This window comes from Harpia harpyja, chromosome 4, assembly GCF_026419915.1.
Source record: "Harpia harpyja isolate bHarHar1 chromosome 4, bHarHar1 primary haplotype, whole genome shotgun sequence".
In the NCBI taxonomy this organism is placed as follows: domain Eukaryota; kingdom Metazoa; phylum Chordata; class Aves; order Accipitriformes; family Accipitridae; genus Harpia; species Harpia harpyja.
The window spans coordinates 3,911,734-3,930,579 of NC_068943.1; the positions used below are offsets into that span (position 1 = coordinate 3,911,734).

General features: G+C 39.8%; 1 protein-coding gene across 3 annotated transcripts in view; it reads left to right on the forward strand.

The window, feature by feature from the left end:
* NALCN (sodium leak channel, non-selective) overlaps positions 1-18,846 on the forward strand; it is a 245,639-nt gene that overhangs the window by 128,251 nt on the left and 98,542 nt on the right. For all 3 annotated transcript variants that reach the window (XM_052785688.1, XM_052785689.1, XM_052785690.1), the window contains 3 exons: positions 3,943-4,110; positions 8,886-9,077; positions 16,301-16,438. In XM_052785688.1, coding sequence (XP_052641648.1) covers positions 3,943-4,110; positions 8,886-9,077; positions 16,301-16,438 — 498 coding nt within the window. The remainder of the gene's footprint in view (positions 1-3,942; positions 4,111-8,885; positions 9,078-16,300; positions 16,439-18,846) is intronic.

Consider the following 18,846-nt stretch of genomic DNA (forward strand, 5'->3'; position numbering starts at 1 on the left):
GGAATAAAGAAAGGTATTTTCTTTATTTGTAAGGCATACTCTTTTGATGTCCATTTGTTGTTTTTCTTTTTTTTTATCTGTGATGCTTTTACTACAGACACTATAAAAATAAAACAAGAACAAACTCCTAGTATCTTATGGAAGGAGGTATAAAATATGGTAGCAGAAGAGCAGAAGAGTAAAAAAATTCCTGGGAGAGAGGAGAAATTGATAAGCTGGTGTCACTTCCTACTCGGTTATTGTAAAACTTGTTCTTTGCAGCACAGGGCATACAAAGAAATTGTTTATAAGAGCCTTGAAGAGGCTGAATACTCAAACAATGCAGATTATTCCACAGTGGCTGGTTTGTTTCTTTGGTGAGGGAGATTGGTTGGAGCAGGATGCACTGCTCTTGCTCTGTATTTTCCATTAGACTAGGCTGCAGAAAGCTTTCCCTCCAGGGGGAGCTGACTTGATTGGGGATTCCTTTGCTGCAGTAAATGGCCAGACAGACTACAGCAAACATATCTGGCTTTCTGGTACGTTTTCCAGAAGTTGTCTTGGAAGCTGCTGACTGTAGGAGCAGACGTGTCTAATAAAATAGCTCACTTGGTCCATTCTATGGAGCACACATTGTAGTGGCCTAGAACTGTAGAAATATATCCACTTAAATTCAGGAGACAAATCTAAGTGAAGTTATTGAGAGACCCAGTACCAAGAAAGAAAAGAAGTTCTCTTGGTTCAAAAGAGAAGACAGACTCAAGAGAAAAGGAGGCAAAGGTTAGACAAGAAGATAAAAGATAGAAATGAATTCTAAACGCAGATCCCATTGGTTGCATAATTTTGTATACCCAATAGTAAATAAGAGTTTCTGACAAGCATTTCAACTTGTATACATCAGCCCTGCAGATTAAGCAAAACCAGAATTTTACAGGATGACTCAAAACCCCAGTGCAGTATCTGAGAACCTGGAAAGAGTAGAGCTTCAAACTCATTTTGGTAATTGTTATTGAGGATGTTGACTTTACCCGCTCAATACCTAGACAGAATAGTGATGGATGCTTGTTTTTACATGCAACTGCCACATTGTCTTCCATTAAAAGATGTTACAGACTAGAAGTCTTACTGGAGACGTGTGAGGTTCCTACAAGTACTGCTTTAAAGGGTCTGAAAACCGGAATGCAAAACCAGGTGCTCCTGTACACTTCCTCCTAGGTTCTTTTTGCAGTCTGTCCCTTGCACTGCTGCCTTTGTGTAGCGTTTGCCCTGTCCTGGCTGAAGGAAAGATTGAGTGCTGCATCAAATCTGGTAGCAAGGGAAGTGCTGGAGGTCTGTGCCCTTAATCCTACAGATCCCGCTGGGGAAAATTCTTGTCTTTCGCGACAGCTTGATAACCTTTCAAGTAAGGCACAGTTACAGAGGAAACTAGCTGGGTCTGTCACTGTTGGATGTTGGCTGATACCGAGCTCTGCCTCTGAAAAAAAAAAATGTTAAGGGGCTACTGGCAAAAGTTAATGTCGCTGAAGGCGACATTAATACTATAAAACGTCTGGGCGACTGAATGGGAGGTAGCCCTCAGAGAAGCAGCCCATTCCTGGTAGCTCCTCTTTGGCCTCCCCGAAGCAAAACTGGCAACCTGGTGAAGGGTGGCTGCTCATGTGTTCCACCTGCTTTTTCTCTGTTGGTCTGCTCTGGCTTCTTATGTGAATTTGCCTTTCCTCTGTCTCTACAGCAGTGAAAGGAGTGATTTCAGTTTTTAAAAAGTCTACAAAATTTTATTACATTTCATACCTATCAAAAAGTTCTAGTCAGATATTCTGAATCTTCTCCTGTAATTAATTACAAGGAAGGAAAAAAATACAAGCTCTGTCAGCAGGAAGACAGGTGTATAAATGTAATCAGATGTTATGCAAACCGTTTGATACATTTTTAAGTGCTAGTGGTTTGAATTCATTTGACAAGCATGTAAAATGCAAATGATCCCGCCCACACATTTTTAGAATAAATTAAAGTACACTTAACATCGTATTTGTTAGTCTTGTCCTAATAGGAAGCCTATGTACTCCGAAGTATGTGTGTGTGTGTATTTAAATGGCATTGTTATTCCACCTGCTCTGAAGATGAATTCCAGCTGCTTTCTGCCCACTGTTACATTTTTTCCTAATTCACCTCCCTTATTCTTTCAGAACTCAGGGGTTTTTTCCTTTAAAAGTGAGCTTTCATTTTAAAATTTTTGATAAAACGTTTCCCTTGTGTTTCAGATAGAGATTTTCATGTAAAGGGATAGTTTCTTCAAACTTGGCTCATTGTTCTCCTTGAGCTCTTGGAGCTACTAGAACAAGGGCTGAAAAACTGGCCAGATACATTCAAGAATATGAGCATGAAACTGTCCCTACACTGTTATGACCGAAATCACACAAATATTGCTTAGTAGTATTTCTTTCCTAATGTGAAGAAATTTTTTGAGTGCTATGAAGCATTTTGCCTTGGTTTAATCATTCAGAGGACGTTCGAAGCCTAATAACTATTTTGCATGCCTTGAGGAAGCCATATAATATAGCTGGTAGCACTGCTCATAAACAGCTGTGTGGACTAGAGGAATAAACATGGGACATAAACATCAGTGTTTAATTTCCATCTCCACTCCTGCTTGTGACAGTCCTGTACGCATAAAATATGTAAAATTTTATTTAGCTTTCTCACAAACGCCCTCTTTCATGTTGATAAATATATTTTTGATGGACTGGAGAGTTTAGATTTTACATAATGTAAGTACTTAAGGCAGCATCCCAGAGATTGTCACTGTCAGATTCAGGATTAAAATCTTAGTCTCTGACTTTGTCACCCCCGCCAAATCCAGTAAACCTTACGGCCCACAGTCAATTAATCTCTCCATCTTAAAAGACTAATAATGCTTTTGCTCAAAGGAGGTTTGAGCTGTATTTTGTTAATATTTGCACAGCACTTTGAAAGTATTAGCTGTATATAGATGCCACCTAATGCTGTTTCAGTGTCTCTCTTAAGCCCCAAAGTGTGTAAAGAGGAAAATTGCTGAGTCAAGGAAAAACATTTTTTCCATTGGCTTTCCTGGCTGTTGGGAAGTGAGGGAGAAAGTATCTCAGAGTATATACAGTGGTAAAATAAGAAGGCAGGTGAGGAAGAAGTATGTCTAGCCAGAAGGATTTTTGGTAGTGAGAGAAGTAAGAGAAAATAAATCTTGAAGATGTAAACCTCTGCAAAATTGTCTCCCTTTTTCAAGCTAAACATTGTGCATTTTAGTGCGTAAATATTTCAAGAAAGGCCTCTGGAAGAATCCTACAGTCATCCAAAGCCTACAGGTAGATTTCTTCCCCTGTACTCTCTTTGCTCAACTTCTTTAACACCATTTCTTTTTAAAATTGTGAAAATTTACCAATTCTGGGCTGAGTTTGAATTTCCTCTTCTTTTAATTTGTTCTAATGCTTAAGTCCCATCACCCCTTTTCTACCTCTTTTGGTTATCATATTACTGTGGATGTTTTAGAAAATTGAAGTAGCAGTTTTCAAACAAGAAACCTTTAAACTTTGGTTTGTTCCTTAGATCTCTTAAAATTCTTCAGACAGCTCACATGTGTTGCTTCACATTTTGGAAAAAAATCTCATCATTTTTTTCCTTTGTGTATACAAAGTGAAAGGTCAGCTGGATGGATTTATTTTTTCATGCTTTCGGAATTGTAGAATCTACATGTCTGTGTTGAGACTTCAGAAAATTTCATAAAATGTACATTTTAGGGAAGAATATGAGCCAATATGAGGAAATCTATTACTGCTTGTTTATTCTGTTTAGAGTATGAGTGGTTTTGTTAAATATTATGGAGATCTTTATTTGTGCTGTACAAAACCTTGATAGACATCATGACATAGAAACTTGTAATTTAACTCTAGTGTTTTGAATGCATCTTTCTTGTTTTATATATTCATCTAGGTTGCTTTTACAGTTCTGTTTGATTTGGAAGCTCTCCTGAAGATCTGGTGTTTGGGTTTCACGGGATATATCAGCTCGTCTCTTCACAAGTTTGAGTTGCTGCTTGTAATTGGAACTACTCTTCATATTTATCCAGACCTCTATCACTCCCAGTTTACATATTTTCAGGTATGATCAGCTACTTTTACATTTTACTCTACATACCAATTAAAAACATTACCTATCAACTTTTCCCTCTCATTTACTTCCATTCTCAAGACTAATGATGTTCTCACAATATTGACTCATTTTGGGAAGATCTTTAAAATAACAAATATGTCTGTTCTTAACTACATTTATTGGGGGGATTTACAGAAATAGGATTCCTTCTAACTTTGCTGAAGGAGTCCTTTCTGTTTTCAGTAACTCCCATTTCTTATCTGAGCTACACTTTTCAGTAGTTTCTGGATGAGTTTATTCACTGTCCTTCATTAAGCCTTGACCTTGCATACAGCTGTTTACAGCATCACCTTCCCGTAGTGTCCACCACCACTTTCCTGGCTTCAGTCCCTGAGGCCTCAGTACACTTGCTGTTGCTTCTCCAAATCTTCATCTCTGTGGCAGTCACATGCCTAACTAAGAGTCTCTGCTCCAGTTCTTGTGGGTCTTCTGAGGTCATTTCTCCAGAATCACCATAGTGTTTGCTTTTATAGCTCTCTAACCATTCCTTATCTAGAGGGAGAGTGTGTTTATTGAAGCTCTTCGTACATTTTCACTTTGGGGAAGAGCAGGAAGGAAAGACAAAGACTGATTAATTCAGACTTCTGATTCTTCCTCTGTCAGCCAGCCCAACCAATTCCCCATTCATCCTCCTTGAAGTGCTTAGGGTTGCTCCAGTTGTGGGAGAGAGTGCTGAGATTCATTATAATGTATTATATTCTACAGTGCTAAAGAAACAGATTTTCTAAAAAAAAAAAGTTAAAGGATTTGTATCTGTCCATTATTCAGCAATGGATTGGCATGGTGAATAATTAACGATCAATAAAGGCAAATAATAAATCATCAGACAGAGTCTTGTCAATAAATGTGATTAGCTACAGTGACACATATTGTAATCAAGTGAGTACAATATGGGGCAAGCAGTCTTCCCAAGTGTGGGTTGAAATACGATAGCCTTTTCAGACTTCTGCAAATGCCATCCTGTATTTTTTCTAAATGGTTCTACAAACCTGCTCAAGAAAGCTTTCAGGATGACAAATTCTATTTTGCTTTCACCTGGTATCATTTGAAGGATTTTAGATGGTTATAGCTTTGATTTTGCTGTCCAAATATGTAAAATGTTGTTATTCAATGTGGCATGATATTTCTAACCTGCAAGAAAGGATGATCTGTGAGTGCCATTGCACTCTTGTGTCAAAACTACACAAGAAACCTAGCTGGGAGGTCTCAGTTAAAATGGTTAGCAACTTAGTTAATAGTTGGTCCATACTTATTACAGCAGAGTCCACTTAGCTCTCGTGATTTCTTTCTAGGAATTTTAAGTACAAATTATGAACATGTTGGACTAAATGGGTAACATCATCACTAACTCATAGGATTGAAAGTATAATTAAAATGTAGCCAGATGTTGATAATAAAATAATAATTCTTTTCTTTTTAATGGATTTAATTGGTTTCGTGGGGCGGGGGTGGTGGTGGTTTTTTTTTAAAAATGCTAGCTTTTATGACAGAAAATGTCAGGATGTGATTTTTTTTTTTCCCAAAGTATATGAGACATACATTTTACAAGCAGAAACACCTGCTACACTGAAAGATTTGGGTTGTATTTTGCAATCCAAATCCCCTAAGAGGCAAATGACAGTAAGGTTGGAAAATACTTTACCTTTGATGTCAGCGTGTGAAGGAGGTATGCACCGTATTCCCCCACAATTAAGCTTCTGGGCAAGCTAGATAACACATTTTCAAATCAGCCAAGGTCAAAAAGTCTTTTTCACATGGATACATCTTGACGTTAGCCAGATTTCCAGGCCTTTAGGTATTAATGATGACAGGTTTAATGTGTTCCTTGTCAGCCAACAAAACAGATTACTGAAAACAGAAGTCTTATTTGACACATTCCAGGATAGCAAGCAGAAATATCATTTGGCTTATCTAGTCGTCCTTAGCATATATTTCAGTCTGCATTATTCACTGGTCTTTATCATTACCTTTTGCCAACTCATCATTCACTCTTCACCACATTGGCTATCGTCCACCCTCCCACCTCTCTTTCTTGCAGTCACTGTACATTCATTCAAAACACTTTGCAAAGCCTTCTGTGAAAGACTACAGCAAGCACCATTCCATGGCTATAATCTATAGAACACAAAATCAGTGGAGAAGTGACAGAATTTGCATATTATTGCAGAGACCTGTAATGAACCGGCATAAAAGGGAGAGATTTAAACAGAATTTGACCTATACTGGAATGAAGAGGTGGTATTGTATTTGTGCTTGGGGAAAATATTGCTGAGTCATTTTCTGAATAAATATCATCTCTTTTAGGAGATGCAGCCATTCCTTGTAACAAAGCTGTGGTTCCTCTTTTGTATTTTTCATTTTGATTTGGTTTTTAACATAATCTGATATTTAATCCAAATAGTGCACCTTCTACAGCTCTTAAATTTAATACAAGTTGCAATCCAATTACATAGAATGCATAAATGTTCATTAGAGTGTACTTTTGCTAGATTCAACTTGTCACCTAATGAAAATAAATGAAAAAAACAAGTAGTATCAATAAGATCAGTGTGTTGCTTAAAGGTCAATTAAAGTTCCCCAAAGGAAGGGGGGAAAAATTAAGGCAGATAATACAGTTTATCTAAACCACAACTCAGAATACCGACAAGCATGAAATCTTCACCCCACTGGGGTCAGTGCTGAAACTAGTATTGACGGGAACAGAGCTAACATTTACACTGCAATTAGATCTTGTAAGTAAGAAGGCACCATGTTTAATGTTCATAGTACTTGGAAATCTCACTCATCACACCATCCGTCACTGTCTTGGTAACCAGTTTCATGTACTCAGATTACATGTAATGTGATCACGGTACCGATGTGAAAGAAAGGACTTTATCTCACCTTGTTCTAATGTTGTGAAAGTTAAGCTGTCTAGTGTAACCTCTGTATCTAGGACCCTTTTTAACTACTGAGGACAGTGAAGGCTCATCCCATCTCACACAAGGGGTCTGGTGTGTTTGGAATAAATTGTTCTCTTGAGTTGGCTTTCTCTCTCTCTTTCTCCTTTGGCAGTAAAGCCTAGATGAGTAGCATATTCTGTGTACCTGACAGATAGGTAGGGAGATGAGTTTCATGCAAAATGCAAAGGTTTACATTATTAGCAAGCTACAAGGTACAGTGAACTCCTTCTGTGAACAACTTCTGTCAAACTTACTTTCTTGCCAAAAACAGCACAGTAATTGTATTTGACTTGTACATAAGGTCAGCCTATAATTGCACTGTAATTCCTACCTTTCAGTTTCAATATGATTCTTGTGGAAATAGAGGCTATACCTTGGACTAGAGAGTCTTTTTCTTTGTAAGAACTGCAGAATCTCAGTTGCCCCATATGCTGCTGTCTGTTTTCTCCAGCAACTGCTGTTGCTGCCACTGCCTCTTGTTGGCACTGATGTTCATGTCACTGTTTGTGCCACCATCAGTGGCATAAATAGGAGAACCAGAGCTGTCAGCAGCTTTTCCAAGGTAGACTCCGCAGTTAATGGGTCAGGAGTTCCACACACGATCACAGTTCTGCTGCCACTACTAATACTGAGAGGTGTCAAATATGTGAAATATGTCAGTGGCACACAATTATGTTTCCTCTGATATTGAGAAATGCCACCCAAAATTTCCCTTGTATGGAATAGCAAAATATGTTCATTACCAAACTTGCTAGGTTATATGGTACACAATGCCAAGCAATTTTGCCTTGGGTCACTGAAATGGAAAGATGATCTGTGGAAGAAGAGTTGGCAGTTCTTTATGTGAATATGTAACCTGGTGTAACAAATAACATAGAATGATAGAAAAATCTAGGTTGGAAGTGGCCTTTCAAAGTCATCTCATCTAGCCTGCTGCTCAAAGCAGAGCTTTCTTCAAAGACTGTTCAGGACCCTGTCCATTTAGAATAAATACGAATTTTTAACAGTGATGATAATCAAACTGGAGCAATTTACCTAGCACTGCAGTAGATTCTCAGTTGTTAAATCTAGACTGATATATTTTGACCTCTGCCTGAAGCCATTCTTATGTTTGGTAAAACACTATAAACCTTCAATGGTCTGTAATTCCACACTACATTCAGATTTACTAACTGTGGTGTGTTTTGCCTATGTCTTTGTTCCCTTTGTTATGCCCAAAACACCTTTACCCAACTGCATTTCTGTGATGACTCTTCGTGATTGGTGAGTTGATTATAACCTTGAGGGCCTTCAGTATCCTCCCATGCCTGTACTCGCAAGACCTCTGCTGTCAAGACCTCCCGTGCCTGTATGCCTTGATGCTCCATTTTATGAAAGGGTCATGGATAGCTCATTCTATGCAAAATTACAGCTTGTTATTACTATATATTAGAAAAAAAGATATATGTAACAATAAGCATTACACCACACAATCATAAAAAGCTAAGCAAAAGGCAAAGTAGGTTAACAGTCACCTGGTAATTGGGTAACTGCTGTTGCTAGCTAAAACAAATCTCCAGGCAGGCCAAGATAAGTACAGACAAAACCTGACAGGTTCTAGGGCTTGTGTTCTTAACCTAACACACGAGTTGTGGTCTGTTAGAAGCAGTGGCAACCTGATATTTACTGGGCTACAAGGCTGTAAGTCTCTTTTTGGCCTTGAAGTTTCTGATCCTGTGAGTAGTTGTTGATTAATGTGATAATCAAATAATTAATGCTGTTTTATTTTCTTTTTCTTTGCAGGTTCTTAGAGTAGTTCGGCTTATAAAGATTTCTCCTGCTTTGGAGGATTTTGTGTATAAGATATTTGGACCCGGAAAAAAACTTGGGAGTTTGGTGGTATTTACTGCCAGCCTTTTAATCGTCATGTCAGCAATCAGTTTACAGATGTTTTGCTTTGTGGAAGAACTGGATAGATTTACAACTTTTCCACGGGCAAGTATGAAAAACATTGATTACTCGTTGCTTGTTATTATTTTCTTATCATTAATAAGACATTTTCTTACCATTGATGGTGGACTTTGCAGTGTTAGGTTAACGGTTGGACTCAATGATCTTAAAGGTCTTTTCCAGCCTAAATGATTCTATGATTCAATGATTCTATCATATTTGTTATTATATTAACGTTCTTCCTTTCCTACTGAGAACCATGGAGCAGTTCATCTCCATATGTGTAGATAAAAGAATTGTATTTTCTGGGTGTAACAGTCTTCCTGTAGTCCTTCAGTAGTGAAATTTGTCTTTCTTTGGGTTAGGTATTCTACTTCTGCTGTTGAGGGAATATAGAGAAATTTTACGTATGCACCCTGATGATAACACAACAAAGCATATGGCTTAATGGTACTCTAGCATGTTACAGAAAGAGGATTCATGTGCACAATCGTGAATATTAGCCACAAAATTTATATAAAACATGTCTACACATGATTTATATCTTCATATTATAAAAGTGGTTGTTCTTGATTTGTACAGGAATGCTTGTTTTACACAGGGTTATAAAACTTGTCTGCATTGACAAAATAAGTGTTTGCCTTTTGGGTATAAATAATGGATATTTACGGGCATTGCGTTAATTCAGAACAGAACATTGAAAATCATTGGAAATTGGAGCTAACGTATTTATTGAAGCACACTGTTCTGAATGAAAATACTGCCATTTCTTTAATAATGGATTAGACTGAGTGTACATGGATTCGTTCCAGTGACAATTTATTTGTTTCTGTCATTCCAGCTTGGTTATCCAATGTATCTATTTTAGTGAAAGTGCATTGGCTGGAACAATTAAATAACAATGAATAAAGCAGCCTCAAGGGTCATGCATTTAGCAAATAAAATGGCTCGGCAACATTTTGTAATTATCAATCTGGACTTGATGTATGGGAAGTTCGCCATCAAATGTAAGACAAAAAATACCTACCCACAGGGAATAATGTTACACCATGCTTTCTATTTTGGAAAACTTGCTTAGAAAAGCAGCCAGTAGGATCATTAAGAATTCAGTATAATTCATTTTTTAAATGTGGAAAAAACCAAGAAAAATATGATAAAACTTAAGCTTTTCTAATGAAGTCGGGCCTCCATCTCTAAACTGGGTGATATTACCACCATGCGGTATGCCCAGCCCCATGTATAATTTCTGAAAAAAACTTCCAACTGCAAGTTTGAAATCACCATGGAATTTTGTTTTAGAATTATTTTTATTATTTATGTAAAATGACAATGAAAGTCCTGAATGAATTATTGTAGTATAATTAAAATAAGGCAGGTTCACAACCACCTACTTTCTTGGGCCCCCCTTCCCTCCCGGGCTGTATCCCATGGAACTCTACCAAGCAGATTCCCGAAGAGGCCAAAGTCTGCTCTCTTCAAGTCCAGGGTAGCGAGCTTGCTGTGCACCCTCCTCGCTGCCCTAAGGATCTCGAACTCCAGCATTTCATGGTCATTGCAGCCAAGGCTGCCCTTGAGCTTCACATTCCCCACCAGCCCCTCCTTGTTGGTGAGAATAAGGTCCAGCATAGCCCACATAACAGAAGAGCAAACCTAAAATGGCCAGGACTGTTGCTGTGGACCTTTTCAGTTACAAATACAGAGAGGACAAGCACACTAACAAAGACGGTGACACTAGAGGCTAAATTTTGAGTTTGTACAGTAAAGTGCTTTCTACACCGAAACAGGCAAAACCTAAAATGATTTTGAAACTGTAAGTGCTTTATAAGAAGGCACAGTATGGGTTTTGGAACAAGTAGACCTCCTCCTTTCGCTAATGCCTCTAAATTGCATGTTTTCACATGGTTTCCTGACAACAGTCAGTAGGCACAAGCTCGGTGTTGCCATGGCTACAAATTTCACCCTTCTTTTGGCCATTGCAACTTCCCAAATGGACTGCCTTTCTCTCTAATGCCAAGTATAAAAATACAGATGTTTGCTGTACTGTTTTTAACCGATCCACCATTTCTATTTTTGCACGTCTTCTTGGGCTGCGCATACTGAGCCGTGAGAAGGACAGGGGGTGGCTGGGCCCCCTGAGGAGGAAGGGGACTGGGGGGAGCTGTTCAAAGGCATTGGTGAAAGATGGGTGCTAAGAAATTTTACAATTCCCTGTACGGAAAACAAACCACGTTGTTAGTGTCTCTGATTTCCATGCCCTGGTTTCTCTTGGGGTTTGGGGCCATGTGCTGACTACTCGGTGTCTCAAGTTACAAAGCTGGGAATACTGCTCTTCTTTTAAATGGGTCAACACAAGATGAAAGCCAGGCCCAACTGATCTCAGCAGCAAAAATCCCACTCTTCAGCAAAACCAGGACTTCGCTCCTAGCCTTGAGGTTGGAGGAAGCTCAAGTTGTGAAATGTTAGTTCAACCTAAGTATCATCCGTTAAAAAAGCTGAACAATGTAGTCTTAATTCTCTGGTGCAGTTACAATCTCAGTGCCACTGCCACATTTTTACAGGATGGCTACTCTTCTCTCAGGGTGTTATTGAGCACTCATGACTATGTTAGGAGAAAAAGGTAAGTTTACACAGGCAGAACAGGTTGCAAGCATTGCACAGCACTGGCCTAAATCCTGTTAGCTTAATTTGCAGATGTAATCCCACTGATTGTAGGACTGCTTCCATGAATAAGGCCATTAGGATTTGGCCCATAATATTTTATGGACAAGTAGCAGTTACAAGTTGAGTACATTATAACTGTAAGTAGTAATTTGTGTGGCACCACCCCTGTAATAATTGCACAAGATATGAGAACTGGCACTTTGGCTCATGTATTCCACCGAACCTTTGCCAATCTTCCACTATAAATAAAAAGGTAGTTTGACTTCCATCATCAAAACAGCTAATTAAGTAATAGGGCATAAATACTCAAAGAAATTGACAGTCTTTTCTATAACACAAATTAATTCAGAAAATCACCATTTGCATAAATCTCTGTCTCATCTTCACAGATGTTGATTCTGTCAGCTAGTTGCGTTTCAAATTAATTTTAAAATAAACAGTGGGAAGTATACCTTTCAGCTAAAAATAACTTGCTCCGAAGGAGATTGCTGGGTGCAAAGCACGTACTCATTGTTTACAGCCTTATTTTCTTAAAACTAACGTTTTGTCAGGTACTGGACTTTAATGTTATAATAAAATGTTTAAATTATATTGAAAGGCCATTTTATATAACTATATGCTTTATGGACAACTGGTTTAGCTTCGCCTCCCCCTCACAAAGGGAAGCCGAGAAGCGGTGCTGAGCACCGATGGGGTGGTTGTCTCCTTCACCCTCAGGCACCACCGGCAGCTATAAAGGAGGCTGAATTTCCACCTTGTTTTATGCCTGCTCCTCTGGCGACAAAAGGCCTCTCCTAGCTAAAGATCCCAAATGTTTCTTCCTCTGCGTATTCTGCAGAGCTAGATAACACTTGTTGGGGTTGGGTTTTTTTTGCAGAACCCTCATCATGATTTTTTGTAAGGAAAGGAATCACTAATAAGAATTTGTAATTTTGCACGGCGTAAGGAGTCTGCCTGTGTGGCTGTGAGGGGCACTAATTCGACAGGAGGATTGGGCCGCAGGTCAGCAGCGTGCTAGTTAAGGCTGACGTTGCTGGCAGGAACATAAAATAAAGGGCACTGTGCAAATTCCAGCCCTCGTGTTTGGGCTCTCCTAACACAGGCCACAGCAAAGATTTTAGCTGACAAAGAATTTACAGAAAGGTATTTGCGAGCAGTTTTCTCTGCTGCTTCCAGTTTATGCTAGCCTTTGTTCTCTGTGGGGTCTGTGTGTTCAAAGGAAAGGTTGGGACATTACATTCGGTCAAGAAGTTGCTGATGTAGAAATTAAAGTCCTAAGCTGAACTTCATCTCCGAATGTGCGCAATCGCTCACTTGGATGCCTCGATCTGTTCCATGTACACCTTAGCTTCACTTCTTGTGAGTGATTTGGACTTGTAGGCTTAATCATCTCTGAAAATTCGATTAGTGTGATTTAATTCTGAAAAGCAACTGTAAAAATAGCTCTCAAACTCCTTGGTCTTAGCCTAACAGTGTGCTTATGCTTCTGTCTGCTTTGGAGTGCCACAGACCATAGCAGCAATAAGAAACCGAGCTGGATTCTGGTGTGGGGTTTTTTGTGAGAGCCAGCAGGCAAACTTTTTACAAAGCCCTTAGCCACTAAATGTTTGGGACACCCCCCCCCCCCCCCCCCCGACAGAGTAAAAATGCACAGTTCTTCCTCTGAACACAATCTAGAGGCAACATGATTGTTTTGGGTTTGAGTGGCGGGGTTTTGGTAGCAGGTGAGGGTCCGCAGGGCCGGCTCCTGCTGGAAGCTGCTGGAATCTTCCCCCGTTGGGAGCCGGACCCGCCGCTGGCCCAGGCCGAGCCCCTCAGCGACGGCGGCAGCGCCTCTGGGAGAACAGATTCCAGAGGGGAAACCTGCCGGGAGCCGGGGGATCGGGATGGGAAAGGATCCCCTGTGCGGATCCCGAGGTCGGGGAGGAAGGAGGGGATGCCCCTGCAGCCCGTGGGGAGACCAGGCGGCAGGCTGTCCCCCCCCAGTCCATGGCGGGGAGCGGGGGAGCAGATGCCCGCCTGCAGCCCGGGGAGAGAGGAGCCCACGGCGGAGCAGGGGCCGAGCGCGGAGTCCTCCTCCCCCTGAGGAGGAAGGAGCGGCAGAGACCAGGGGTGAGGAACCGACCCCAGCCCCTGTCCCCTGCTCCCCTGGGGAGAGAGAACCGGGAGTGGGGCTGAGGCGGGAAGGCGGGAGGGTGGGGGGGAAGCTCTCCTCGGGTTGGGGTTTACTTCCCAATAGCCTTGTTTTGATTGGATTGGTAGTAAATTGAATTGATTTTGGTTTTTTTCCTCAAGTTCAGTGTGGTTTTTGCACTTGACCATAACTGGTGAGTGATCCCTCGCTGTCTTTGTCTCGACCCACGAGCTTTTTCTTTATATTTTCTCCTCTTCCTCCCACTGGGGCCAGGGCAGGGGAGTGAGGAAGTGGCCACCTGGCGCTTTGTTACTGGCTGGGCTGAAACCACAACCATGATCCACTTTTTGTACTTTAAAATATGTACTAGTTATAATGGACAGAGGAGAAAAAGCTTTAGTCCTGGGATCCTCATCAGTGGTCAGTGAAAGAGGGCCAGACACTGAGCTTAAGCACTGACCTCCAGGTACTGATACTGCTTAGTTGTTAACCACCATTCTAGCTTCCAGCGAGCTCTCCCAGGCAGTCCCTGGGCACAGGCAGGGCAATAGTTCTCTCCAACGGGGTACTCCAAAGAGGCAGTGCCTTTTATGCAGTGCCTCGCATAACAAGATGCATCGGATTAGATTGTCCCTGCCCAACCCAGCCCTCCTACACCACCCCAGCCAGCTTTGCACTTGCAGACCCTCCTTTCAAATTCTAAGCGTATAGCATACACCCTTGATATCATTATATAGAAACAGCGTGTGGCAAGCTATGCCACGTCCTTATTATTTCAGATAGTTGGAACTAGCTCCTTGTCACCAAATATTAATGATGTGTTATGGTCACAGGGACATCACATAGGGCCAGGGGGAGATGCAGGACCAAGTGCTGTACGCATGCGCATGAACAGTCTGCTCTAGAGTAAATTGGCGTACACTGCAGGGTAGAAATCACAGGCTGGAGTGGACACTCTTAAGGGTGTGGGTGTAACCTTAAGGGTCCTGTTTGCATTGGGAGAAACTACTTAGAGAAGACATTGTTTTGTTTGAAAAATTCTGCAAACTTGATAAGGAGCCCAAGCAAAGTACTTGCCTGTAGTTTATTTTAGTAATATATACTTGAAGTCTCCCCCCCAGTTAGTTTAGCTTTAAAAATGAATTAGAACCCATTTTATTTTTTTTCAAGCACATAAGTTTATATATCCACATGTTTTCAGCTTTTCCAGCTTGCATTTGGGCTTAGGGTAAATTGATGTGAAGGGCTCTCCAGGTACTGTTTTTTCATGGGTGTGACAAGGAGAGTCCTGTTCTTTTTGTGCCAAGTGCATTATTGTGTTAATCTGCTGTTGCTGGGGGTGTCAGGCACACTGAGCATAGACATAATGTATCTTTATCACTGTGTCAACATTCTGAATTCGAGGAATCCTACTACCTGGAAGCTGCATTGTTAATGTCTTCAGTTTCTAACACTTTTTTGTTATGTATTAAACTTCAGTAAGATATCAGCTTTGATCCTTGCTGACTGGAAAGAGAGTACTTTTGATGTCAGGCAAAAGCGAAAGAAACTTGTGCAACAGTTTGGCCTCTGAGAGATTTAAGACTATCAAGATCCACACTTCACTTTCATACCATAGTCAAACTTCTGTGGCTGAGGCAGAGCACAGTCCTCAGTGTCTGTGTATGATGTACATGTCACGCTCACACATTGTTCACGTTGAGTTAGATTCTGGTCTGTGCTGTAGGCTCAAGTTGGGGTTTCAAAGGTCTAAGGCATCCATCTGGGTTCTAGGCTTATCTGGATTCATATATTCCTATCACCAAAGACAGTTGGTTGAAACGTTTCCATTATTCCCTCTATTTTTGACATGTATCCCTGGTCTGAAGGGATTTGAAAATGTTACAGGAACAGTTCCACAAAGAATGCTATTTGCAAAATGTATAGGGGAAGAATCTGACTGACTGAAACGAGTGGAAGTGCTGGGACCTTGCCTCGTATTGGTTAGTTTCATCTGTGAGGTGCCTAGAATGCTTCTGCTATTAAGATAACATAAACATATGGTCACATTTAATTATAACACTTTATTATACGTGTATTTATAGAGAGATAACACAGAAGAGTAGGCATAATCAAAAAATCACAGTACAGTATAACATTCAAAACAATGATCTCTGATGCTCAGGATATTTCTCCTATTTTGTCAGCCCTGGAGGAAACCAAAAAGCTCTTCATATGGGCTAATGGAGCTAGGACTGTGTTTACAAGTTGCAGATTACAGTTCAGTCAAAGGTTAAGCTATTTATTTCTCCTTTAGCTCTGGAATAGCGTTTCACCTGACTAAAAATTGAAATACATTTGTTTATTAAGATTTAAAAACCAAACCAAAATAGGTGTACTGCTCAGTTGAGTTGCTTATTGAGGAATGTGTCAGTAAAACCATATTAATGTAATTTGTGAATTCTTAATATGTTTATAATTCTTTTTCTTGCAGGCATTCATGTCAATGTTTCAGATTCTCACACAGGAAGGATGGGTGGATGTCATGGATCAGACACTGAATGCTGTAGGACATATGTGGGCACCAGTAGTTGCTATTTATTTTATACTATATCATCTTTTTGCTACTCTGGTAAGTCCTCACTTGCAAATGTGCTGTGCTTTTCTTTGTTTTGAATTATTCTCATAGCTCCTGTATTACTTTTCTCAGCTAGTTAAAACTAATTGTGATGCTCATTTTCAGCATAGAGGGCTTTAGGATTAGTTCTTCGATGTGATAGAATTTACCCTTCAGCCAAGTGGCATAAGGTGGTGGCCTTTGTTCTGGTGTGAGGTGGTGTTCTTCATAAGATCCAAGTCACACTGCTAGACTAACAATGTAATTCTTAACTGTCTTGTACCTTTACAGTTCTAATGACTGCAGAGTTAAGCAAGTGCTTTTATTTATCATGTAGGAATGGTCTCCTCAGCTTCCATTGCATTCTCTTTGCAGCAGTAATTAAAGTGAGAAGCGTAAAGCCTCAGGGTATAAACTCTTAACTAGAAGTCACTGCTTTCCTGTTGCATGTTACAAAATCAATGCATGGAAAATATATGATATAGTATATCAAGCAATAAAAGAATGAGAACTAATACAGCAGTTCCTGCATGTGTATGGAAATGGGGATTATATAAAAAACCACATTTTTTTCTGTATGCATTCCAAATGGGATGTTTACATTTTTTTATAGAGAAAATGGTAAAAAAACCAGCTTTTCGGATATCCTATATCAGTAAGGGCTCGGTACTGTATTTTGAATACCAACACAGAGAAAATACCACAATCGGGGAATAACCATTTTACACACCCTTAATTCACTCCTACTTTTTCTCATATTGTATTTTGCATTCACTGCAGTTTTTCATGCACTTATTCTTATTTTCACTTTCTTCATTCCATGTTCTTTCTTTGCTCAGTTGTCTACTTAGATAAGGTACTAACTGTATTTATACAATCTCCATCAACTTCCATCTACTTTTACTTTACAGTATGTCCTGTTTCACTTCTAAAGACTGAATAATCCAACTGTAATTGTGGGTGCAGCAGGTTCCTTCATATGGATTGAAATCTTGATCAGTTTATAAATGGCAGTAAAGTGCATTTGATGGTCTTAAAGCTGCTTAACTATATTAAAGTATAAGCCAAACAAATGTATGTATTAGCAGATATATAGGACATGTAATTTATTCACAAGAGTCAGAGGAGTTCTTGGGGTCTGGAAAAGCAACTTTTAATGCTGAAGGGATCTTTAAAACTCCTTGGAAATTGGGGATAGAAAGCAAAAGGGAAGTGAGTTTTAGTCATGGATTTGAAAGCAGTTACTGGGTAGAGAATCTTATTGCTGTTTTTCTGATTCTTTGCCAAGAACATTGTCTGAACTGGAATCCATTTTTATCTCTTCAATGAGCATTAAGTAAGTCCATAAAGTAAATTAGTGTCAGGTGGCCTCTGTGCTAAAAATTCACACCTGAATTGAGGAGTAACTTAGCTGTAAGAGCAATTTTAGTATTCTGTTTCATGTTTTGAAAGAGTCATCTGGGTCTTCTCCGTTTGCTTACTCAAAGCACTTACTTTGCTAGGAGCAGCAAGTCACTTTTCAGTACAGCATCCTCAGTTCTTTTACAGGGAATTTGCATTTAAGCACAAGGTACTTGCTTTGCTTCATGAGTGTACACGTTTCTTCTCATTCACCTATGCAAATTTTACATGGATGAAGAAAGTCTGCTAAAACAACTTTGCAGAATTACTTGGCCTTGCAAAGTTGTTAGTTTCAGTTCTAAGATCTTCCTCAGACCCTGGAAGAAAAAAGCTATGTAGGACAGTCATCTGGAGGCAAAAGAAGCTTAAAGAAGGAAAATAACGTGAAATTGGTAAAGGAGCACGAAAACGGTTGGGCTGCTACTAAAACCAAATAGAAGAGTTCTAAGAATAAACAGCCATCAGTGAATAACAAGAGTGAAGTCAAATGAAGAAATTACTTTCACCAGCCAAAAAAGGGGTAGGATTAGAATGGAGAAGTGATAATTGCAGGCATTTGGCAAAGCAGACTATAGAGCCTTGGAAAGAAATGAATAGTTTTTACATTAGAAAGCAAAGAAAAGTTGAAGCTCAAAAAACAAAACCTCTGTTGGAAACAAGGACTGTTATTAGTTGAGAAGGCAGCAGAGGAAGTTAAACAAATAACAAGTTTGCATTTAACTTTTCTTTTGTGGTATATTGTCTTTTGTTCTTGTTGAAAAAAAAGTGAAAAGGGAGTTAAGGAAAGTCTTGATGCCTTGATGCCTATCTGTGCATGAAGCAGCAAGACTGTAAGGGGTGATAGATTTAATGAGTACTATACTTCTTTTTAGTGTGGAACTGCACTTCCTTAACTAGTACGCTCTGAGCTGCAGGTACTGGAGTTATCATAGACTGTATAAAGTATCTAAAGAAGAAGAACACCAGACTGTAAAGTTCTGACAGAGTGATAGAAAAACTGTTCATCAGCAGTTAGGGATCAA